This window comes from Pogoniulus pusillus, chromosome 7 (assembly GCF_015220805.1).
Source record: "Pogoniulus pusillus isolate bPogPus1 chromosome 7, bPogPus1.pri, whole genome shotgun sequence".
NCBI lineage: Eukaryota > Metazoa > Chordata > Aves > Piciformes > Lybiidae > Pogoniulus > Pogoniulus pusillus.
Genome location: NC_087270.1, coordinates 30429118 through 30455826, shown reverse-complemented (window position 1 = coordinate 30455826; position 26709 = coordinate 30429118). Strand labels below are relative to the sequence as shown.

General features: G+C 40.2%; 1 protein-coding gene across 3 annotated transcripts in view; it reads right to left on the bottom strand.

Moving 5' to 3' along the window:
• LDAH (lipid droplet associated hydrolase) overlaps positions 1-26709 on the bottom strand; it is a 116221-nt gene that overhangs the window by 78463 nt on the left and 11049 nt on the right. For all 3 annotated transcript variants that reach the window (XM_064146387.1, XM_064146386.1, XM_064146385.1), the window contains one exon: positions 8325-8459. In XM_064146387.1, coding sequence (XP_064002457.1) covers positions 8325-8459 — 135 coding nt within the window. The remainder of the gene's footprint in view (positions 1-8324; positions 8460-26709) is intronic.

The following is a 26709-nucleotide window of genomic DNA, read 5'->3' as shown; positions in this document are numbered from 1 at the left end:
TCCTGATTCAGCAGTGAAGGTATTATCCATCACCAACAATCATTAAAAACATCCCTACTTTAAATAATCGAGAGTCACAAGCTAGTTAAATTACCAAACACATACTGACTCCCTCTACTTCTGTAACTTTTCCAGGATTATACAAAATAATACAAGACAAAGGCTATTAGCTAACGATAAGTCCCTGTTTTTAGAAACCCAGTTCTTGGAACACCTAACTTCCACAATCTCCTCCTGCACTGTTTGCAGCAGCGCAGACCACAATCCCACTTCCACACAACCAGCACACATTCACAGTGGTACATCTCTAAGACCACTGCACACACACACACACACACACACACACACACACACACACAAAGTAGTTATTGAAAAAGTATTCTTAGCCACATTAATTCTGCTTAGCAAGTAGAAAGGGGTGAGAGAGAGTCAACTCCGCTTGCTCAGCCAGCTCTTGCATCACAAGCCAGAGGCACACAGACCAGTTTGGTAATCACTGTCCTAAATAACTGAGAACCCTCTTATTAAAGAACACCACGATCCTTGTCTTGCTCAGGCTACTATTTAAAAGGCTTTTTCCCCCCAGCTAACACGGCATATCATGATGGTAAAAGCCTACGGCTTATATCTGTAAATCATGCTCACACTTCTGTCTGTCATTTGAAGGATAACTACCCAGCAATCAGTGAGTCGATTAACTTGCTGAAGTATAAATTCAGTTTTACCCAAACAATTTCAGTCGTTTTTTGCAGATTTATATCACTTCAGCTGGAGGCAGAATCTAATTCTTAGTCAATTCTGTAAGTTCATTAAAAGCCATTGGTCTGGAAAAGCAAATTACATTCAGATGAATTGTGACAACAGCTAAGAAACAAGATATCAAATAAATTCAAGCTGCACATGGCTTCCAAATTTTCCTCTTTAAATACAAAACTACATTACACTTTAAAACTTCACACTGATGTTACATTAACATTTTGGGATCACATCATTAACACTGGCATAGATAATATAATATTCCTCTATCACTTCTAAAGACAGAATTCAATTTCAGAACACTGTGAAGTCCCTATTTTCCCTGCAAAAAAGAAAGGAAAGGAAACATTATTTTGATGGACTATAAATCAATCTTCACCTACCTCATCATAGAAAACGAACTAAAGAACATTTAACAGATTTTAAGGACACACTATTATCTTTCACAGTTCATGAGAAATAAAAGATCAATCTCTAATTTCATTTTATAACTTGGCTATTAAGAATGTCACTCGAAGTTCCCTGTTGCTTGGAAACTACCTAATACTGATCCAGAAAGAAACAACAGAAAAATCAGTAAACAATCTGTTCCTAAACAATAAACATGCCTTGTGAAATCAATAAAAAAGGAATTTGTATTATGCCTGTGCATAGCTCAATACTCATCTGTACAGAGAGTTCTAGAGATTTATCTTTAAAATAATTTATCATGTGACCAAATATTATGTCATTAAGACATGACTGATGACTAACCATTCATTAGATAGATGATATTTCAATACACTGGCTGTGTCTCTTAAATCAGTTAAGATGTGAATGACACTATCCTCTATGTCTATACATAGAATATTACCAAAACCCGGCATCATTTAAATCTGATTTAGTTTTTCTTTCATTCTCAATCTTACTTCAATACAAAGAAAAGTATCTTTGTGATCCTAAAAACAAACAAAACCAAATCTTTGCTCTTCAGTTCTTATTTCCTCTTGAAACACTGTATTTCTTATTTCCTACCATGCCACAAGCGATGTTCACAAAAGTTAAACCACTTGAAAACATAGCTATGTATGTGCATGTGACGTCTATACAGCTCTTGACTGGCAAAAGCCAACCAAGGATCCTAAACAGGGAGTGAGGGACGTGTTAGAAGCACTGTCAAGGGTTTCCTACCTAATCTCCCATGCTTCACGGCTTTTGATGAAATGTTAGGTGAGATTGAGTCTTTTAGTTTGTATTTCAAAGTGGGACACTCCTAGCACAGCGCTCAAATTAGCAATGCGCACAAAATTAACAACTGATAAATTCAGGATTTGTTCATTAATATGTGTTAGCTTTAAAAATCAGATTGTTTCCTGTTAGAAGTTGAAAGGCCATTGAAAAGCTTCCAACTGGTTACTAATTACTGCCATCAGAGGAGATACTTCTTTAGCCCTGCTGACATTGTAGCCAGGTGGGGGATGGTCCCAGGCAACCAGCAACAGAACAAGGGGACAGAGTCTCAAGTTGTGCCGGGGGAAGTATAGGCTGCCTGTTAGGAGGAAGTTCTTCCCAGAGAGAGTGATTTCCCATTGGAATGGACTGCCCGGGGAGGTGGTGGAGTCACCACCATTCCTGGAGGTGTTCAAGAAAAGACTGGATGAGGCACTTAGTGCCATGGTCTAGTTGTTTGGCTAGGGCTGGGGGATAGGTTGGAGTGGATGATCTTGGAGGTCTCTTCCAACCTGGTTGATTCCATGATTCTATGATTTCTGCTCAAATGGATTTTGTAACAAAGTACAGAGCTTCAGGCTCCACCATTCACAATGTGTTATAATGCCCCCACAAGCTGAGTAGCTATAATGGCACTTTGACAGAATAATCTGAGTGTGAATAAACATTCAATGTTTGTAATCTTAATTTTATTATCCAGTTTTATCTTTTTAAAAGTGGTTGTTTGGTTTTTTTTCAAATCAAGTTTACAAAGTATTTCAGAGTAACACTGTTAGTACTATTTCTTTGGTTCAACTGTTTTCTGTTTCTGTTTAAGGGAAATCATATGTGTAAAAAGGAATGATGCAACACAATTTATTTTCTTCTGATTTCACTACCTATAAATTGAAACATTTGGTGAGGGCTATATATCATGAAAGCATGACCTGCCTTTAGTTTTATAACTAGGTAAAAAAACCCCATCCATTTAATCCCTAGAAAAATCATAGAATCAACCAGGTTGGAAGACACTTCCAAGATCATCCAGTCCAACCTAGCACCCAGCCCTAGCCAGTCAACTAGACCATGGCACTAAGTGCCTCATCCAGGCTTTTCTTCAACACCTCCAGGGATGGTGACTCCAATTTACTGATAGAAGTGCTCAGGCAGTAGTCTCTGCTTTGACAGTGAGTTCACTGAACTATAACACATTTCTAACACATTCAGACAGAAAACAATAGTTTGCACTTTTAATATTCATGATATCTAATAAATTACTTGGATAGATGCAGGAGAATGCCTGTAATGCAAATTCTTCAGTGGAGTGGCACATTAAAAGAAGATTCAGAACTTAAAAAAACAACAAGCAAGATTACCCACTATTAACTTATTTTAGTATTTGTAAGGAAATTTTGGCATATCTTAATTATGGCTTATTTCTATACATTTTTTCCTTTCTTATATGGTAGAAGTTAACCAAATGAAATGCAGATAGAATCATACCATAGAATCATAGAATCAATCAGGTTGGAAGAGACCTTCACCTTAAGAAGACTTACTGGCATGATAAATAAGTGCAGTAAGTAGGCAGGTATTTTGGTATTACAAAAGAATCCACTCTTAGATAGCGTCTGTTCAAGGGGCACAAACATCTTAACCATTAGGAAAACAATGAATCAAAGTCTCAATAGCAGGCACTGAAAAGAAAAAATGCAACATTTTATAAAAGAGATCTGTGAAAGTACTCTCCTTGTTTTTTTAATTTTACCAGTACTTAAGGATTGATGTTGGCCTGTTTTACAGTCACAGCAGTGTTCAAAACAACTGCTCTCTCAAAAGCTTGAGAAGTTCAAACTGAGGCAGAACTTTTTTATTGCATTCACTCAGCAAAAATAAATTTCCAATCTTTTGGCACAGGAGCAGAGCTGCTAGGAGCAGAATTGTAGTAATGAAATGTTTAATTACTGTTGTGTGTCTCTGTGGAGCACAGTTTGCAAGAGTTCTGTGAATAGAAGGATAGCAAATGGAAGTAAAAACGAAGTGTGTAGCTTTGTTCTGTTTTCAAACGTGACATGCTTTCCAGTAAATTAGGAAGTAGCCTGTGATTGATGGCTGCTGTTGGAAAACTTGCTTCAGTCCTTCTGAGACGTTCAAAATCTACTCCATCTAACTATAACCAGGCATATTATTCCACACAGTTTGCTTAATTTTAAAACCTGCATAATTTTCCAGGCAGCATCACTTCTACATTTACTATTTCAATACTTGCACCCCCTTCATCAGTTCCATCTCAAGTGGGATGCATGCAATGTAGTGCAGGAAGAAAACACTAGAAATGCAGAAGTGCATGTATATAATTTATATTTAAAAAAAAAAGATAAACTGGGGGAGCATGCTCAATACCTTTTTTACTGATAGAAGCTTTTCACTGGTAGTAGCACATGATCAAGCAAGTAGACTACCACTCTAAAAGCATCAGTATGAATTTTCTCTAAAATCATCAGTATGAATTTTCTCCTCTTTTTTAAAAAAATCAGTGCTTTGCTAGACTGTCTTTGTCAGTTTATGCTCTGTTCCTCTTATAAAGAAATACTGAACTTCCTCATAGGACCTGCATGAGGCTATTTTAGATGAAAGATTACAAAGTGCCTAGAAGGATGAAGGAATACAAGGAATTCTTACAATAACTTTCACGTCCAGTTCTTTGCCAAGATATCCCTTTCTGACTTTATGTAGCATATTAATAACTGACATGGTTTTCACAAACCTGTATAGTGGTTCTTGTTACAGGAACTTTCTCTGAGAAACTCAAAACTAGAAGGCAACAAAGAGCTGTAGGGAGTTGATTAGCCTAGAGAAGGGGAAGCTCAGGGGTGACCTCATTGCTGTCTACAGCTACCTGAAGGAAGGTTGTAGCCAGGTGGTGGTTGGTCTCTTCTCCCAGGCAACCAGCGATAGAACAAGGGAACACAGTCTCAAGTTGTGCCGGGGGAGGCCTAGGCTTGATAATAGGAGGAAGTTCTTGCCAGAGAGAGTGATTTGCCATTGGAATGGGCCACCCAGGGAGTCACCGTCCCTGGAGGTGTTCAAGAAAGCCTGGATGAGGCACTTAGTGCCATGGTCCAGTTGACTGAATAGGACTGGGTGCTAGGTTGGACTGGATGATCTTGGAGGTCTCTTCCAACCTGGTTAATTTTATGATTCTATGCTGCATGTGCCTCTGCTGGTCCTTGAGGTGCTAGGGAGTTTTTGCTATAATTCTACAAAGTGTTAATTAAGAAGTCCTGCAGGATGCAGAAGCAGGTGCAGAGCATGAGCAATGTGCCCACGACTCCCTACTCCTTTCAGTCAGTCACCTAGGAAATCACAAAGATATGCAGTTTTTAGTTTAGTGGGTTTGTTTGATCAGCAGGATGAGGGATGTGATTAAGAACACACAGAACACCTTAATGAGTCAGGGGAGTAGGTCTCCCAAGCTCAGCAGTGTCAGGAACAGATTATTATTCAGTGAAAGAAACAAGGCATGCCCACTTTCTGCATCCTCACCTTGCAGTAAATCGCTCAGGCTCAAAACCCTGCCACAAGATGTCACTGGGACCAGGAGCAGCAAAAAACTGTGGGGAAGCTCAGCGCCCATAGCAGGAACTACAGTACACCTGCACAACCAAGAATCTGGCTCTTTCAGCAGCTGGTTGTGAGCCAGGTGTCCAGTAGGTTGTTTGTTAGTCTGCTAATGTAATCCCCCCATAGTACAGTGCTGTTAATTCCCTAGAATTTTTACCTGTCACATAAAAAAAAACAAAAAAAACAAACACATTTTTAAACTGGTTTTAAACCAGATAGTACATTACTGAACCTGGTGCATTTTGTTCTGCATTTACTTTATTTACTGCTATGACTTAGGTAACATCAGTCATGCTCCTGAGAAGCATTAGTATCATAGTATCATAGTAGTATCATAGTATCATCAGGGTTGGAAAAGACCTCACAGATCATCAAGTCCAACCCTTTACCACAGAGCTCAAGGCTAGACCATGGCACCAAGTGCCACATCCAACCTTGCCTTGAACAGCTCCAGGGACGGCGACTCCACCACCTCCCCAGGCAGCCCATTCCAGTGTCCAATCACTCTCTCAGTGAAGAACTTTCTCCTCACCTCCAGCCTAAATCTCCCCTGGTGCAGCCTGAGGCTGTGTCCTCTCGTTCTGGTGCTGGCCACCTGAGAGAAGAGAGCAACCTCCCCCTGGCCACAACCACCCCTCAGGTAGTTGTAGACAGCAATAAGGTCACCCCTGAGCCTCCTCTTCTCCAGGCTAAACAATCCCAGCTCCCTCAGCCTCTCCTCGTAGGGCTGTGCTCAAGGCCTCTCACCAGCCTCGTTGCCCTTCTCTGGACACGCTCAAGCATCTCAATGTCCTTCCTAAACTGGGGGGCCCAGAACTGAACACAGTACTCAAGGTGTGGTCTAACCAGTGCAGAGTACAGGGGCAGAATGACCTCCCCATTCTGCTGCTCAAAGAGCTATTTAATCTCTAAGCTGACAAAGAAGTTGCTTCCTCCCTACTATTTTAGTTGCCTTTCTCTGTACTAAACAACTTCACTCTTCAAATGTTGTCCTTGAGATGCCCACCAGAACTGCACTTTAATATTCAAGATGCAGATTCGCTATATATACAGCCATAACCCAATGTCTTCTGCCTTGTATGTAACACTGGCTATGTCCAGTGTTTTACTGACTTAAATGTTTGCCACTGTGTAATGAGAGATGATACTAGTTGTCACTGATGCTGCTTGTATCTTTCCTGAGTTTTACAAATGAATTCTAAATTCAGGGTTGCCCAGGAAAAGTTAAACCTCTTAATTCACTCATATTTGTATATACCATCTTTCCCCCCCCCCCCACTAATGACATATTGTAAGGTGTTTGTGCAGTCCCCTTACACTAGTATCTTTGCAGTAACAAAATGCTATGAAGTACCACCCACATGCTACTCTCATTCTGCAGATCATAGGTGAACACAGTATATAAAACTTGACACAGCATCAGTCCTTATGGTACTTTACTTATGACCTTTTCCATCCTAACATTCTTAAAAATCCTCTCACAGAGAAGTATTGTTAGTGCAGAAGGACACAGTGAAGTCAGTTGGAGGCTTAGTTTAAACTTAGACATGAGATCAGTTTTTCCTACTGGATGCTGTACTTCCCCAAGATTTACCTTAGCAGCAAAGGTGCTGGCAGAATGGAAGTGAGATAGCTGGACAACATTGCTACTGGTTCCAGCTAAAAGTGTCTTCATTCCAACTAGCTCATGCATCTCAAGCCACCAAACACATCTCTCCCTGCCAAAGGCTCTTCTCACTAACTACACACAGGCATGATCCTAGAGCTGGTTGTATCCTCTGCAATAAACTCAGCTCCACTCAGTTGCCATACTTCTACCTGTATCACATGGTTAAAATGCACCAGCAATTATAAAGTTTGGGATTTCTCATCTGTCAGGAGAAAAGTCACTAGCATTTGGGAATTTGACATTGGAAGACAATGACTGGAGGAAATTTTATCAAGGAATTACAGGGTGTATATTTCAGTTCTAAACTTGAAGTGAAATAAACCAATAAAAAGGGCTTAAAAGGTTGAGTGCAAAGGTTAGTGAAGGAAAGTTATGCTATATAGCTAAACCAGTTTCTTCTTCAGAATTTTCAGGCTGCTTCACAGGGCCAAAGCTTTTGATCCTAAATGGAATCAGTAAGATTTACTGCTACACTACAGCAGTCTAACCAAATCCAAAGGTGTCCAGACACTGAGCAGCTTTCAGGACAGGGTTCACTACTGGCTCTCTCCATTTTACAACACTGCACAGCAATAACATTCACTTCAGGCTGGCTACTATGTCTTGCTGGCAATCTGCATGTCAGAAGACTTTAAACAGATAAACTAGCAACCTCCGCCCTGCAAAAAACCCCACACTCCAATCTCAGAGAGATTTATTTGCTTCCTGGAAATTCACTGTTTTAGTACAACTCCTTCTAAATTCAGAGAGAATTGTCTCCTAAAGCACTCAATCTCTGAATTTGGGACATTTCATTAAAAGATGTACTCTTCTCTAATCTACTCTTCTCATCACAAACACATTCTCTTTTATAACTTCTCTCTAAAGATTGCCACCAGCAAACTCTTATTCTCTTAATAGCACTTGACTGACAAATCTAATTTACCTAAAAATACTCTTTTCCCTAGTAATTTCTCATACAGCTGCTTCATGGAACTATAATGAAGACATTTAAAAGCTATATCATGCTGTTTTTAATAGGCACAAGTTTCGAAAGTGCAATCAAAGTGCATGCAGATATTTGTATGTACAAGTTACAGCACTGTACCTTCTATCATTTCCATACCACTAGGAGGTTTACAATGTCCGGCGTGGCTCACAACCCAAACAGGATACTGCTGATTTAGTCCACAATATAAAGCCTGTATAAAGGTCCTGTAATAACCTGCCAGTCCAGGGTTACCTGCCAAAAAACAAAACACACAAGTACAGTCAGTATTATACTATCCAACAGCAAGTGATTTGCTTCAAAGCAAACAAAACAACATTATAAAGTAATTTGTTAGTTTATTTTCTCTAGTATATTTCCAATTTTTATTTTCCCAATTTCAGGGCCTATGCTATTGAACTCAGATTCCACTGACCAATGGCAACTGAGTAGCATTTTACACAATTACTCTGAAATTGCAGAAGTTAAAACTGAAGCCAAGTACAAGATAAAATCTCCCTCTTCCATCAGAGATCAATCAGCTTTCTTATCTATGCCATCAAGTTACAGATATATGAAAGTTTGGCAAAGAAACTCCCAGATCTTATAAAAGTATCACAGACTACAGCATTTATCACGTGATCCAGATGCTTGACCTCCAAATATCTCGGTGTTAACACTTCAAAATAGGTATGTGGTATTCTGACAATACCGTAGGGTCTGTACTGACCCTAAAAGAGAGGATGATAAATTATCTTTTCTGCTTGCAGCTTCGTATTCTCTCTGTCCTCTTCCAAGATGTTTGAGAAGCTCTCTCCTTTTCAACCCTCATGCTCTAGAACCACAGGAGACACTCTCCTCCCTCCTGCATCCCATCACCTTTTGAGAGAACTTCTCAAAACAGGCTGCTGTCTAAATGATTCCAGCTTGCCCTGAGAGAACATCTTGCTCCTGTCCCTGTCTAACAGTGACACTATCAATAGGCAAGTATTACTGATGAAGTGGAAACTGAAACACTGTTCCAAAGAGAAAAATATATATCTGGCAGTGATTTCAGGATTTTAAATCAAAATTCTGATCTCCATTTTTTCCCTTTTTGACATTTATCTTTTGCATATCAGTAGTGAACTAAGTTGGAGAGTAAATCTATATGAACATGAAGCAGATTTTGTTTCCCAGCTACCACAGTATGCATAAAAACTCCACAAACATAATTTCTCCCTACTTATTTACTATTTTTGGGAGGGAGTTCCACTGATTTCTTAGTCTCATTTAGACAGCAGGAAAGCCCACCACTGTGGTTAAGATTGCTCAGTTACATCTTTCATTCGCAGAGAATTCTTAGTTCGGATATCATCAACAGCAAAGGGTAGCAAAAGCAGCACTGTGTAAAAAGGCTTTTTAAGACAAAGAAATCCCAAAATAACACTCTTGTATTACTGAAATAGTATTAGAGAAGGAAAAAAACTCACTAAAATTGTGTAAACTCCTTTATGTCAGTCTAATTACACTAAAAGAGTCTGAGGTGTGTAAATACTTATAGTGACAAAGAAAGAGTTGCAACCAAACTGGCACCTGCGGAGATAGAAACTTAGTTTATTGCACTTCTTTCCTTTCTATAGTGGGCATCTTCATTTTGCCTTTTCATTTCAACACTTTTGCTCTTCAGGCAACCCATACTAAATTTATTGCTCTCCCAGGAGACATTGCCAGAACACAGCCTACTTATTACAAAGCAGCACCAGGCAGTCAAAACCGTATCAGTAATGACAGATGGGCAAAGTAGGGAAGCCTTCCACTCTAGGTAACATATGTTTCATCTCATTTACATGTAAAAGATGTCTTTGATGATTTTAAAACCTTAATAAAATTGCTCATCTTAAAACAATGTTATTTGTACTGGAATACACTGATTTGAAAACAAAACCCACCCACCACCACCACCAAGAAACAAACCCCCAAAACAAACAAAACCCCAAAAACCAGCAAACCAACCAAAACAAGAACCCCAACCAATAAACAAACCAAACACCAAAACAACCCCAAGTATTGAAACACTAATGTCCCAATACCACAGTATCAGTTATTATGTGTTTTTAAACATCTCCTTGTTTGACATTAAAGGAGATTTTTTTTATAAAAATTTGTTGTATATTGTGATGGTTTGGGTGTTCCCTGCCCCCCCCCCCCCCCCTTTAGAAAATCACCCAGACTAGAATCAGCCAGCTCTGGAAATATGAATGAAGCTTATATTTACAGCTGGCACAACATACAAGCAGATACTTACAGTATATACAGTTATAGACAGAAATATACAAGGTAAAAGGTAATACAGAAACACAACTCCCCTCCCAGAAACCTGAGTCCCCAGGAGGGGCTCTCAACCACCCCTGCACCTTCCCTCTGCCCCTCTCAACCTTACCCCAGTCCCAAGGAATATTAGAGGTTCAGCCAGAGGGTTAGGAAGCAATGTGGGTTAGTCCAAAATGGAGGGTGAGGTTAGAGAGATGCAGCTCAGCCAGCAACCCCAGTGAGAGTGATGCCGAGAGTGTTATCTATGTTTTGACTTATGTTTTTATACATCTCAGTAAGCCTATGAGGGAAGTAGACATCACCATTGTTTTCCTTTCACAGCCTGTAATCTAGTTCTTCTCACCAAAACATTCTAGCCTGCTTCAAACTAGCACATATACATAAACTCTAGAATGCATAATCCAATTCTTGCAAAGTGATTTCCAGAAAAACAATATGCACGGAGGCCACACATCCATACAACTGCACCACATTTTCATACATCAAGAACATAATATAGAGTGTCTCAGAGACAATAAAATCATATATAGCCATCATTTGTCAAGCTCCTCGGATTGATGCTGCAGTAAACTAATCTTTTGGCAAGGTTGAGGATGGAAGTAGCAGGAATCCAAAATAAAGTGTGTCTTTTGTAGTACAAATGTTTTGGCACTACCCTTAGATTTTGTATATAATGCAATGAGGTATTTTGAGCTCAAGAAAGTCACATTTCTTTCTTTGCATTTTTCTCTCCTTTAATAATGTAAAACAAGGGAAGAAATGGCAATCGCCGTCTTTCGTATTTTAGTACTCTTTCCCTTCATCAGTCAGCTGAACCTCACACCTATATAGCATGAGTCTCAGCTGAGAATACTGAGCTGTAAACAGTCATCAGCTGCAGTGGCGCAGTAAGGACCGCTTCTGAACAATAAGGCTTTGCATCAAATACTGCACAAAGCTCAAGGCGCTCTAATACTTTTTTGAAGGAAAGAGGATTTTTGCCTTGTGATATATGCGATGTGTATTTTAGGCAGAAAAAGGAGCAAAGACATTAATGCCAAAGAAACCCTCTCTTCTTGTTCTTTGTAAGCATCTGTTCATGGCAAAAGACATTCTGAGGGGGTCAGTTGTTAGTGCTGCTACTGATATTTTAAAATGCCTTCAAGGGGTATGAATGAGAACCACTGGACACAAATGGAACAGAAAATCAACAGAGATTTCTAACAGCAAAGATTTCTATAGAGAACTCACCACGTGTTAAGCAGCTATAAATTTATGCTTTAGTGAACCTTCAATTTCAGTGGTCTTATTCCCAGATTTGCCACAACAAGTAAATGCTAATTAATGGTTCCTGGTCTTGAAAGCTTGCATTTACAATATTTGTAAGTGGAGAGTGTTTACATCCTAATATAGCTATCCATCTCTGCAGTCAGTCATTTTATACATTTTTACTTCAGCTCCTATCCATCAAAATACTTTAAGGGGAGCAAAAAAAGAGAAGTGACTACTTATTTTTTCCATACAACAACAGAGTTACAGTAACAGCTAATGGGACTTAATACATCAACCTGACCAACAACATTTTGGGCTCATCTGAAGTTGAAAGGTTTTTCAATTAAACCATTTTAGAGAAAAAGAAGTATCAGGTTCATCACAAAGACACCTGGGCAATGCAGTGCTCATTTCTGCATTTTAATGATTTCCCAGTACGTGGAACCCAAAATGCATGTGTTCTATGACTCAGTGACTAAGTGTCAAAAAATAGAAACCATAAGTAAATGCAGTGTTAACTTCAATGATTTGAAGGTTACTCCAGTTACTTGAATAGTACATCAATCCTCAGACACCTCAGGGCACCTGAATCATTCATGCATGCCAGCAAATCTCAAATTGCAGTCATCTGAACCAAGAAGCACATCTTAAGCAGTTACTCTCAACTGTGCTTAATTTTTCAATAGCATTTATGTTGTTCCAGAAATCTTTTAAACAATAGCTGTAAATGCTGACCATAACAGAAAATGACACTAAATTACAATACACTGTGTATAAGATTAATTTGCAGATTTCTAAGCATTTCATGGGAGGAGTGTGGCAAACGGACAACTTGCATAGTGAATTAGAACACAGTGGGGCCACTTTATTTGGTGCACTCATGATTTTCAGTCACTAAAGGGCTCCTGCTCCCTTGTCTGTTCTTCTTCATAATACATGACATTTCATCCAGCTATTCTACATTAAGACCAAAGTCGTTCCATTTTTAGTTTGAAGACAGAAATCTGCTTCCTTTTCCAATCTGTTCCACCCACAGCTAAAGTAAAATGGTACAGAACAAGTGAACGTGTAAATAATTCTTAGCAGCTCTGGAAGGAATATCTAAATTAAAAAGCATTTATTTAAGCAGTCTACAGCAAATGTCAAGAGTGATGAGCGGTGAAGGAGAAGAAAATTTTGTGTAGCTAAATCATCCCAAACAGCAATGGCTTCTCACACTTTGTTTTGAAAGAAGCTTTTTGGTTCTGTGCACTGTCCTGCAAGATGCTCCCCTGTGTTTTAGCTACGTCTCCGTAAGTGTGACCACCTGCGGGAGCAGAAGCTGGTATTCAGCTGTGGCACTTCATACGCTTCTCTAGCAGCTGCTCTCTGTCTGCTGTGGGACCTCAAGCAACACCATAAAAAATGAAGGCAGCTACATGAATAGAAGAAGGGAAATACAAGGCTAACAGTGGGTTTACAGCAACGTTGAGGAAATGGAAAATACACCAGCAATTACAATGAGTTTTATTTTAGAAATAATCCCGAGTTTCAGAATTATGTATTCCACAGTATTTACATGATAATCTCCTGCAACAAAAACAAAGGCAGACTTTCTTTTTAGCCCCTAACAAAAAAGAAAGCAACTATAAATCAAATTTGAAATCCAGGGGCGCACAGCAGGACCACACAAAAATCATTTATGTGGCAGTGATTCTCACTGCCTTTCACGTTGCTGCCAAAGCTCCCAGCTCCAGCTCAAAGAGCCTACATGACAAGTTCCTTGCTCAGGGAAACTTAATCTGCCTTTGGCGTCTGACCAGCCACTATGGAAGAAGATGCAACTCCCCTATGTTAATGAATGGAAAGAAGCCCACGCAGATGTCAGAAGGATTTAAATGGAGCATGTGAAAAACCAAACGACGTTCTCACACTTGGGAGAGAACTGCAGAAATCGACACCATGGCTGATCATCAGGCCTCAAAAGGAAACACACAGGTTTCTCTGATGTGAAGGGTCAAGTGATTTCAAATAAAACATGGCAAATAACATTTGAATCATCATCGTAAACTCATGTCAATTAAGCTTCCACCTGTTTACACACCTAGGGGACTGGCATCCTTCATCCTGTATTCCATTTATAGTCCATATGTTCGGGGAGCATCACCAGCCAAAAAGCAAACAATTACACGACATTACACAGAAACACATGTAAAGACTCTGTTCAGTCCTCTCTAACTCTGGAATCATGAATTTGGCTGGAAAGCAACTTTGGGTTGTGAAAATAAGGAATCTCAGAAGGACTCAACCAGGTGCCAGTAACACAGCTTATTAGAGAAGTTTTTTTCAAGAACACTTTTTTTCTCTCTATGTATATAAACACAGTTTTTAGTTTAACACAGCTGTAAAAGATCACACAGAATCATAGAACTTTAGGCATTGGAAGGGACTTCCAGAGATCATCAAGTCCAACCCCCCTGCCAAGCAGGATCACCTAGGGTATCACAGGAATGCATCCAGGTGGGTCTTGAAAGTCTCCAGAGAAGGAGACTCCATAACCTCTCTGGGCAGCCTGCTCCAGTGCTCTGTGACCCTGACTGTAAGGAAGTTTCTCCTCATGTTGAGGCGAAACCTTCTGTGTTGCAGTTTGTACCTGACTGTACTCATGCCCGTTTGGAGTTCGTAACATTGTCAACAAGGATGGTACAAACTTTCACCAACATACTTTATTTTGGAGGTTGTAGAGAGGTGGTTACTGGTTTCTTCTCCCTAGTGACAAGTGATAGCACAAGAGGGAAGAGCCTCAAGCTGTACAAGGGGAAGCTGACATCGGATGGTAGAAGAAACCTCTATCTTGATGGTATTTTCCAACTGAAACGATTCTACGACTGCATACCAATGGCTTGGCATCCAAATCCAAATCCAAAGTATCTTCTATGTATCCAAGGATACATAGAAGATTCTAGAATACACATTGTTTAGATGCAATTTGCAAAGCAAAAAAGCTAGTCTGCTGCTCTTCAATACTGCTTCCACTTTAGGATAAATGTGGGTTCATTTACCTCTAAAGAAATTCCACGGACAGTCTGATAAAACTGAATTAACATGATACGACTGCCTTTGCCCAAGTGACAATTGTTTCTGAAGCCTGTGAATACAAATTCCCAGCTAGAAATTATGATGGCACATGGCTGTTTTCTCATACTAATGGTTAACAGCAACTACCCAGGCAGATAAGACAAAAGTCTGAAATGCTAGTTTTGGCCACTGAAAACCTACTGGACATTGTGATTAAGTGATATTTCAAGGGTTATAAAGTCCACAGCTGTATTTCAGTAGTTACTTTTAAAGTCTCAACTAGGTAAAATAAAACCCAAGAAAGCCTTGATTTTATTGTTTGGGTGTTTTAGCACAGCTGTGAAGCAATGACTCGTGGAAGGCAGTTAAGATTGAAATATAAAACTTAAAAAAAAATTCAAATGGAATGGTGAATTTTTCGCATCTTTTAAATGGTAGAAAACAGCATTTTCTGGTGCTTACAATTAAACATTTTTTCTTCCATGTTCTCCACATCAAGTGAAAAATTAACATGTTCAGTTAGGCCTGCTAGTACACACTTACATGTACACAGGTTCTTAAGGATCTGCTCAGGCAAACAAAGACAGATTTAACTGCTTTTAACACCCCAGATGTAGTTGGTCTGCCTGATCCAATCCATCTTACAACCAATGCTGGCAGAGGGGCTACAGTGAGCTCTACACTAGGTCCATAATTCCCAGTGGGAATTTTTCAGTCAGCTTCAGAGCCTGAAGCAGAATTGGACCATCAGAAAACAAATCTCCTTCTGAAAAAAAAGAGAACAAAGGAAGTATGCAACGAGGAACATGAGACTTGATGTCAAATGGGTTCACAAGAATGCCTATGAAACGTCTGAATAACAACACAACCCCAAGGAGACAACATCATCAGGAAGAAGACAAAGACAAGAAAAATAAACAATTCAGAATGAAGATAACCACAAATTATTTGTTTTGTACAGATAAACAGATCTGCATCTAATGAATAATAGACAAGAAGGAAGCAAACAATACATTCAAAAAATACCAGAAAGTACACTTTCAAGTCAGACATTTCCCTAAGCTGTACCATTGCTCAGAGTTCCACAAAAGCACAGGTTTGAAGGCTTCGAGGTTATTAGGTTTTGGTTTTGTAAGATAGCTTTTTTTTTCAGTAAGATGATGAATGGGAAACAAATAGCAATGGAGAACAGGAAGACAGATGATTTCATTTAAAAAAAAAACACTGAAAATGTGTTTCTGCATATTTTCTTTGTGTATCAAAACTATCAGGGCAATGTAATACTTGAAACAAACAGTCTAAAGTGATTTTGCAACCAAATTTTGCATATGCATGTGTCACCAGTCTTCAGAAATACAAGACAAAAGAACCAACTGAACAAATTGTTCTGTATATGGATAAGCCATGATTTACCAAACCACAGTCTTGGGAAAAAAATCTTTACATTGACACCACTGGATCTGAATGGGGCCTTGAGTTAGCATATTAGTACAGGTCATAGAATCATAGAATCATAGAATCAATCAGGCTGGAAGAGACCTCCAAGATCATCCAGTCCAACCTAGCACCCAGTCCAACCTAGCACCCAGCCCTAGCCAGTCAACTAGGCCATGGCACCAAGTGCCTCATCCAGTCTTTTCTTGAACACCGCCAGGGACAGTGACTCCACCACCTCCCTGGGCAGCCCATTCCAATGCCAATCACTCTCTCTGGGAAGAACTCCCTCCTAACATCCAGCCTATACTTCCCCCGGCACAACTTGAGACTGTGTCCCCTTGTTCTACTGCTGGTTGCCCTGGAGAAGAGACCAACCCCCACCTGGCCAAGTAGATGCTCTGGTGAGGATTCCAACCTAAACACTTTATTCAGGCAAACATTTTCACCACTCACAAACACAAGTCACTTCATAAGCACAGTTGTTTAGCCACTTAAGACCTATTGCAAAGAGCTTCTGCCCTTTAAGAGAAGATGCCAGACACAAAAGATCTAAAACTTGAACATAGAAGGCAGTATCTAAGCCTGTATTTACTATAAATGTATCTGGTTTTGTGGGATTTTTAAAATCTATTAAGAATACCAAATATTGTTTTAAAAAATGGAAATCAGGATGATGGTCAACAGCTTCCATCAAGCCTGTAACAAGAAAACAAGAGCAAGAGCTATGACTTAATTTTCATCTATGCTGTTTTCCACTATTAGATATGTAACATAATAGGTCATATTTATTTCTAATACATCTTCAGTGGTCCATAAGAGTCACTATCAGGACAGAATAAGGTCATATGTCAATTACAATATTAAAGGGGATACTTGTTTTTTATTATTTTCGGACTGGATCAAAAATATTTAATATCAAGGTAAATCCCTATCAGCTCAGGTACTTCTGATTGCAGAAGCCAGTTAGGAAACAGCACATTATACACTGGTACTGTGGCTTTAAGCATTTTAATTGCATTATCTGTACACAAGGCACACAGAAATACTGCATTTCCTACATAGGTACACCCTTCAGTAAGTAATTTCTTCCTCTCTTGCCTCAGACATCACATGAATAGAAACTCATCCTTTCAAAATGGTCAAATCAACCAAACTACCACAGAACACAACAGCTTTTCCACAGCTCTGGCCAGATCAAGGCTCTGCATGCTGCAGGAGTGGGATCCCTTCCTCCCCTGATTACGCTGCAGGCAGGCAGGCAGGCAGGATCCATGCTGAAAACAACGCCTCGTTAGCAAGAAGACACCAACAGAAGACTGTAGATTGAGAAATTTCAGTAAGTCACTTGAGTAAGTCACATCTGTCACCCAGATTTAGTGGAGGGAAATACTCTCAAGCACAGCTGGATGTTCAACCATCCTGTCATTACTCTTGTCTCCTCAAACTTAACAAGCTCAAACATGCCAAGTCCCCATAAGAGGTACTTACAGTACAGTGGGAAATTCAACAAAAAGTGGCTTATTTCAGGCCTAGATCTGGCATAGAGGCTTCTCTTTGCATGAGCAAGTTTTTACTCTTAAGAGATTTTTTTTTTTCCAAAGACAGTGGAAACTGGGAGGTGGTTCTCACCCTCTGCTCTGCTGAAACCCCACCTGCAGTACTGCATCCAGTTCTGGAGCCCCCATTTCAAGAAAGATGTGGATGTGCTGGAGTGTGTGCAGAGAAGGGCCATGACGATGAGCAGAGGGCTCGAGCACTTCTGCTATGAGGACAGACTGAAAGAGTTGGGACTGTTCAGTCTGGAGAAGAAGAGGCTCCAAGGTGACCTTCCTGTGGCCGTTCAGTATCTAAAGGGGGGCCTGCAAAAGAGCTGGAGAGGGACTTTTTAAGGTATCAGGGAGTGACTGGACTAGGGAGAATGCAGCAAAGGAGGAGATGTGTAGGTTCAGACTGGACATGAGGAAGTTGTTCAGCATGAGAGTGGTGAAAGCCTGGAATGGGTTGCCCAGGGAGGTGGTTGAGCCCCTAACCCTGGAGGTGTTTAAGGCCACCTGGATGAGCCTCTGGCCAGCCTGATCAAGGGTAGGGTGTCCCTGCCCATGGCAGGGGGGTTGGAACTAGATGATCCTTGTGGTCCCTTCCAACCCTGACTGATTCTATGATTCTATGTTGGGCTGATTAAGGAAACAAAGCAAAAACGCCAGCATATTTTAAAATGTTTGTCAAAACCAAACTCCATAAGCAGCAAAACTAATGGAGAGCACTGTACTGAGAACTGACTTTTCAAATATATATAATGGGATAGAACACACTGACACCTTTCCTTCAGGGGATTGTCTACACGCATGCATGTCTTCCAGCCAAACTTTGTGTGTATTACTTTGAATCCCCTATCACTCAGAAAAATGTGGAGGAAATTGACCTATGTATTCAGAGTTTTATGCAGGTTAAAAGCAGTGAAATAGGTACTGACAAATAAATGTTATCCCTTAAGAATCTCACTCTCAGTAAGCCAAACTATTTAGTTCAGTGAAATAAAGGAGAGAGCCCTCACAGAACCTTGGTGTAAGCTGAGACAGCACAACCCATTGACAAGTCCTCAAGCACTTCACTGAGATTTCCTTAGTCTCCTTTCATAAATGAGAAAGACCAAATAATCTCTGCATGAAAATTATAGCATTGCTAACCATTAAAAACACCACTAGACAGTAGTACCTTATACACAGTGACGTTTGAGCTGATACATGGTCATCTGAAAATAAGACGGATCTCATAACTAAGCTGTGAATATGAATACAAGAGGTAAAGAAGTGGCTATAAAAGTTGGACGAAATGGCAGAAAGACAAGAGATGGAGGAATTTTTGTGTGTGCTTTTGCTCCTGTTCAATTGTAAATTTAAAAAGCATGTCCACGTACAATACATACTCCATGCAAACCTGTGAATCAAAACTGTTCTGCTGGGTTAATGTCTCACTGAAGCAGGAAACTGTGCTTACTACCTTATCTGCTGATAAAAAGACTGTCAACACAGGGAAAGGAGAACACACATTCTCTTGCTTCTACCTGGATTGGTACACTGCACAAACCTTTAACTCTGCAGTGTGGTCTGTTCTCATAGGTTCTCTTTGCACCATGTATACTAGTTACTGGAGAGCAAGAAAGCTCCTTTCCCACTGATTTTTTTTGTATTCAGGGAAAAAAAAAGCAATGTAAAATGCAAATTCTTCACATCAAAATCTGAGAACCCAAGGTTGAATGTGAAGAGCTGGCAGCTTCATCTAGAGCTGCAGTGTAAACAAATGCAGAACTCACAAGGGAGAGGCATTCTCAGCCAATCACTACCCCCTGGTACGACTGGTAGAGTACCAACTCCTCCCAGATTCTGCTCAAGACTGAGTATGGGAATTCACATATACAAGCTGCACGTCGTGAACTGACACCACAATTTAACAACAAAAAGATCTGCAGCAAGTCCCACTGTCTCCTTTGACTATCATTCCCACCCCCCTACCATGGCCCACCAGCCAGAATTACATTGGCACAATTCAGTGGGGCCATGCTGTGAACCCAAAGAGGGAACTGTTCCAGTTTTAGAAAGACCCCAGAAATAAATGTACGTATTTATTCAGTTCACAGCATGAACTCTCTAACTATTGTTCTGGCGTAACCAAGGGGTGGATTGACACAGTGTGGTGGGAACAGGAGTACCTATGCCAGTATTGTTGACAAACATTTTGGATTGTGAAGTAATGACATTACAAAGTTTCCTAAGTGCTCCAAGCCCTAACTCTTAGATTTCCAGTGCCTGGTGGATCTTAGCATGTACTCTACAGTTTCTAACCTCTGTACTAATTTAGATTCAGCAACAACTGCTTTATACTTTACTTGATGGTCCTAAATGTTATTTGAATACAAGGGCTTTATGAATAGCCTAATCCTTCCAACCAGTAAACTTACAGGCTGCCCAAACCCAAAGAAAGGTTCTATTAAGTATCACCTACAAATAAAGTAGAAAACTGCAAAGACTTTGCAGCAGGACTCTTAGTACATGACATTGAACATGTAAGTATTAAAACAGACAGCTGGAATAAAGGGAAAGATGCTCTTGAAATTTTTAGGAACACCAGCTAGCTTAGAATCATAGAATGTTAGGGGCTGGAAGGGACCTTGAAATACCACCCAGTCCAACCCACCTGCCAGAGCAGGATCACCTATATCAGATCACACAGGAACGCATCCAGGCAGGTTTTGAATACCTCCAGAGAGGGCTCCAGCTCCCTCAGTCTCTCCTTGTAAGAGAGATGTTCCATTCCCTTAATAATTTTTGTGGCTCTAAGCTGGTCACTCTTGAGCAGTTCCATGCCCCTCTTGACCTGTGGGGCCCAGAACTGAACACAGTACTCCAGATGTGGCCTCACCAGGGCAGAGTAGAGGGGCAGGAGAACCTCTGTCGACCTACTAGTCACACCCCTTCTAATACACTCCAGAATGGCATTGCCCTTCCTGGCCACAGGAGCACACTGCTGGCTCATGGTCAACCTTCCATCAACTAGGACCCCCAAATTCTTTTCCCCTTCTCTGGCTTCCAAAAGATCAGTCCCCAACCTATCCTGATACCTGCGGTTGTTCTTTCCCAAGTGCAAGGCTCTACACTTGCCTTTGTTGAATTTCATTAAATTTCACTGCACACGACCCTCCAGACTGTCTAAGTCTTGTTGAACGGCAGCACAGCCTTCTGGTGTCGCAGCCACTCCACCCAGTTTGGTGTCATAACTTTCCCAAAGCCAGTCTGAAAAGCAGCCCAGCAGGCAATTAATATATCCAAAGCATCAAGCAGTTGCTTCAACTCATACTCTGTAGCTGTGCAGAAGAGACCACAGCTTCTTTTCCTCTCTCCATGTCCCCTCCTGCCTAATTTGCAGTCAGGCACAATGTTCTACAGTGAATTCTCTGCTCAAATATACTATCTTCAGGAGTAAGTTTAATTTCAAGTACCGTAAATACCACAGAACAGATAAATGCTGATAAGCTAATATGTAAAAGAGGAACCTTATATACAGTGAGCATCTGTATACACAGAGGGGATCCTGCTTAGCTATTTGGAAATAAACATCCACTTCAGGAGAGAATTTCAGATGCAATATTGAGACTTTTTGGTTCCTGCTGATTAGCCACACATGACTCAAGTGTACTAGCTGGACTAGAGGCCTTTTTCAGCTGTGTAAACCTCCACATGTCCTGACTCTAGAGCCAAGACTCTACAAACAAGATTTTAAAGCTGATTCCCTGGACCAGGTGTGTTAAATAGCACTATCTTCACCTTTAAGCATCTAAATTTCCCCTCTTGGACTGTTGCTCCAGCTGAGGATGGACAATAGCAGCACTGTTTTGCTCAAAATAAGCAAAGGTACTCACACAAGTTCTTTAACTAGTAGAGGTAAGTGAAGAAAACAAATAAAGCATATTGTTAGCACGATAGAAATAAAGTATGCTAATGTGTAAGCGTGAGTCCTATGTAGCTTCTTTCAACATTTGCATCACTGCAGTTACAGTCTCTGACTTTCACCTAGAAATTCTCACTGCATCTAAAAGGGTTAGTTAATTCAAACTCCAAAATCAGAAGTTCAGTGAATTATTTCATTATTGAAAGACCTAATTATTTTTTCCCTTAATGTCCTTTAGATGTTTATTGCTGTGCCTCAGCATATGATACAGGTCCTGACACAAGAAGTTCACACAATTGGGAAGAGTGGAGATGTCCATGGAGGGAGTCAAGGACTTCAACACCCAAGAAGAGAAAGTATTTGTTGTCTCACTCTAAGCAGCCATGGGCACAAGCTGAGAGACCTGGGTGACAGATTAAAGAAATTTTGCTGAAGTGAACAGAGAAGATTCGTTTGGTGGTCTAGTAAGCAATTTGTGCAGATAAGTAGTCATCTATTGAAAAACAACCCTGTGGAAAGCTTGGAACAGAAGCCTCAGCACTCCAGTTCTCGTATTCTCTGCTCTAACTGGACTTCCTTTATCTCACTTCACTTAACACAAGTAAAAGGCATTTTAATGATGCTGAAAAATCAACAGAACCAATTAACTGTTGTCATGTGAATAATCTTATAAAACTACTAACTTTTCGGTGATATGCATACGTGCAGAAACAGCCAAGGCTTACCTACGAATTCAGCTGACAGCCTGAAGCCTGCTAGTGCATAGCATAGCTGGCTACTACAGCAGTAAGCTTTCCAAAAGCCACTATACTAATCTTTAAAAGAGCTCCCTCTCCTGGCACACTCTTCCACACTACATGTAAGTACACTTAAGTCCTCACCATTTTTTGCTTTCTTCTTTGCTCCTAACACTCAAAGAACTTGTGTGTTAAAGCACTATGTGTTAGAAGCACAAAACAGTGGAAAGGGGAAAAAAATAGTATTATTTATAAGCACATAGTGACCGAGAGTGAAGACTCAGTGTCTGCGTTGCTTTTTACAATGGGAAAGAATGTGGAATAGGTGGAGACCTATTCTTCCACTGACTGTGCCTGAGGGATGATTCCTCCACTGACCACCCGCACAATGGCCTGAGTGCTTGTGGAACTGACAAGGGAACAATAACCTGACCACAGTCCAACCCTCCACAGTCTACACAGTGGTAGATGTAAGGTATAAATATTGTCCCAGTTTTGTAACTGCAGTAGGGATGAGAACTTCTATGCCAAACAACAGGTTTCCCCTCCTTGTTCTCCCATAGAAGGGACACCGGTTGAGTAAGAGTCATGACCTCAGCTGCACCCAAATTATTCCCCAGATTTTAAGCTTGTAACTATGATGACAGCTTTAGAGCTATCTAGCTTGTCTGTACTTAAGTGTATTAAGATTCTGTGCATGTTGCATGTGAACAAACTGTACTATTCATGCACCCAGTTGCTTCTTTTGAATGTAGCTGGACCTACAGCAGATTGGCTGTTCCTGTGTCTGATGTAGGAGCTGTAGTGTTAATATTAATCTGGCATTATCTACTAAGAGGTAAATCCATCCAGCCCAGCCCCTCCAATTGCTAAGGAACAGTTAGGAACTAAGGAGACATCTCTCTAAATTTACCCTTCACTAAATGCAACACTATGCAGTATGGCTGTGAAGGGAATGGGAAGGAACCTTAAATTGCAGCTCCCGAAAGACTGGCTAATTTTAACCAAGTCTTTCTTTAAGATTATCCATATATTGCTTTTTACTATCTTTTGAAGATACTCCAAAATCAATCCAGAGCAGAGTCCTCTTCTGGACAAGAAGCCTGGATGGCCAGTCTCAGGGACACACCTGCAGGATCACAGAAGCCCCCTTGCTCATGTAAGGTCAACTAAAGCAGGTTGCCCGGGTAAGCATTCAGTCAAATTTTGATGATGTCCACAGCTGAAGGCTTCACAGCATCTCAGGATAACTTAACCTCTCAGTAGGCAGAAATTCTCATAGCAGAGTCCATCCCTAACTACTGATTCTACAAAGTTCTCACTCTGGTATCTTAATTTGGTGTTTAATGAAAGGCTGCATGAAATTGGGTCTTATGAGTCCCATTCTGAACAAGGTTATATGAATCCAGCCTGGCTCTGCAAAAAAAATCAACAATAAACAGAAACAAAACAACAACCACAAAATCAAACCAAACAATAGGATGAGTCTCATAGCTAAGCTGATAGTACCAAAACTGCAGAGGTAAGAGCTGAGGTGAGGCTGGACAGACATTTTTTTCCTACTGATGATGCCCTGACATTATTCAGTCAAAAAGAAACTACAAAAGACAAAACCAGAAAGAGAAGAAAAGCAGCTTTTATTAACTAATGCATTCAGAGAGAAAGGTTCTCAACTTGGTTCATAAAACTGTTGCTTGCGCTCATTCAGTGACTGTTTGGACAAAGCTTACAAAGCAGAATGTGATCCAGAAGTCCCCTTGTCCAGGAGGTAAAAATACTTGCTCTTAACCTGTCATTCCACTGTCAGCAGCATTTCCCTTTCCTCCAGTTGTATTTCAAAGGCAAAGGGTGAACACTCGTGTGCTCTGGGGCAGGAGACACTGTCAACTCAAAAAGTAGTGTCTGAGAGGATGGAAGAGCCATCCTTGAGTAACTCAGTGGTCTCTACTCCAAAATCAGATTTTGCTGAACATAAACAAGTTCTAATCTATTTTCTTTTTTATTGACTTAATGATACATAAGCAAGATTCACATAAAGGATTCTAGATTAGTATCTGGCCAAGGCTGCTACAAATAACATGCTGCAACCGAATCTGCCCATACTATGAATCCTTACTAGACTTAGTGCAGCTCTTGTAGATGACTTGTAGTATCATTAAGGTCTAAGAAGACCTCTAAGGTCATCAAATCCAACTGTCAACCAAACACCATCATGTCCACTAAACCATAACCCAGAATGCCATGTCTAAATGTTTTTAAATGTCTTCAGGGTCAGTGAGTCTACCACTTCCCCAGGCCGTCTATTCCCATGCTTAGTCACTCCCTCAGTAAAGAATTTTTCCTACTATCTAATCTAAACCTCCCCATTGAGGCCATTTCCTCAATATTTACATGATGCAGATCATGCACCAGCAAGCACATTTAATCACAAATTTTGTTTAAAACAAAACACATCCTAAAACCAATCTGAAGAGAACTGAAATGCTTGACAGTTTGCAGAATAAGGAAGTAGACTTGTTTATTATTAAGCAAAGCCTTTACTCTCTGTGGTGACAGCTAAACATCTGAGGAACTACTCATTCCAGTAACTACTGAGCAAAGTGAATGATCAACATTTTAAAAGCTGCTATGGTGTGAGCCAAAGAAACAAAGCACAAAGGAACTAAGCTTCAGGGCTATATAATCAGTTTTAGGACAAAGTTTTATTATACAGTGTTTTTTAATATCACTTTTCTTATGCAAATACTGAGGGTGTTGACTGTTAAATACCAAAACAGCAAGTGAAGACAAAGCCATATAATAGATTGAAAGCTCTTCAGAGTCCCTACATTGCAGTCAAAAATAGAACTTCAAAGACTTTACAGCTAACAGGAAGTCTCACTTGAAGCAAGAACACATTAAAGACTTGTCATAATCCAGGCAAATTGTCTGCACTATTTTTACTGATTAAAAACAGTTGTCTTCATGTGACAATGTTCTTGTTGATTTAAGTGCATGTAACTACTCCTAGGAGAATTTCAGAATCCAAGCCCTCACTTTCTATTGTGTGCAGAAACCCATAAGCAACTCTTCACTCTGAGGATTAGCTCAGTGTCTGGTTAAAGTTCGCATAGGCCTTAAATATCACAGAGTCACTGCATGAATTGGTAAAACAGTAAGAAGATCCAATAACCCAGCAGCAATCCAACTGCAAATAGGCTGATCATGAAACTTGGCAAGCATAGAAAGCTCTCTGCATGCATGCCAGAGAACCAAATTCTGAAATGATTCCTGTATATTAATGAATGAAACTTGTGTAGCATGCTTTACCACAAAAAAAAATTACATTATGCATTTTCAACCACAAACTAAGCTTCCTGAGTACAACATTGCCCAGTTTACAGCAATGGTAACAAAAATTATGGTATTATGATGCACTCCTGCAATGAAATGCAAGAAAAACTTGAAAGCCAAAACTTCATGAGGTAAACAGTGTGATGATATTAAAATCTGTACTGCATTAATTTATGAAGTTAAACATTTCATAAACACACAGACATAAATAGACAGATGCTCTTAAAGCAGTAAAAGATATATTCCATTACACTTTGTGGATCCTGGTTTTCAAAGAACCCAAGCAATGTTAAATATTACTGCAGTACATTTTACACTTCACTGCTAATTTTACACTAAACAAACATTGCAAATAGGAAAATAGACCTTTATTACACAGGAGAAAAAAGTAATTCCTGTCCTTTCCCTAACACCTACATTTCCAGAAAACCATGGACCTGATCCTCCAACTGTACACATTTAATTTTCCTCTCATAAGTAAATCTCATTGATTTTAACAGAAAAGAATTCACATTAAGAAAGGCCAGGAAGTACATATATGTCCTGGGCTTCATCAACAGAAGTGTGGCCAGCAAGGCAAGGGAGAGGATTCTCACCCTTTGCTCTCGTCAGATCCCACCTGGAGTACTGCATGAAGTTCTGGTGACTCCAACACAAGAAGGACATCAAACCATTGAAGCGAGTCCAGAGAGCCACGAAGTTGATCAGAGGGCTGGAGCACCTCTGCTATAAGGACAGGCTACAAGAATAGGGGATCTTCAGCCTGGAGAAGAGAAAGCTTCTAGAAGATCTTGGAGTCGTCTTCCAGTATCTGAAGGGGGCCTACAGGAAGGCTGGGGAGGGACTATTTACAAGGTCTTGTAACGACAAGATGACAGGTAATGGTTTTAAACTGGAACAAGTTGCCCAGGGAAGTTGCGGATACTCCCTCC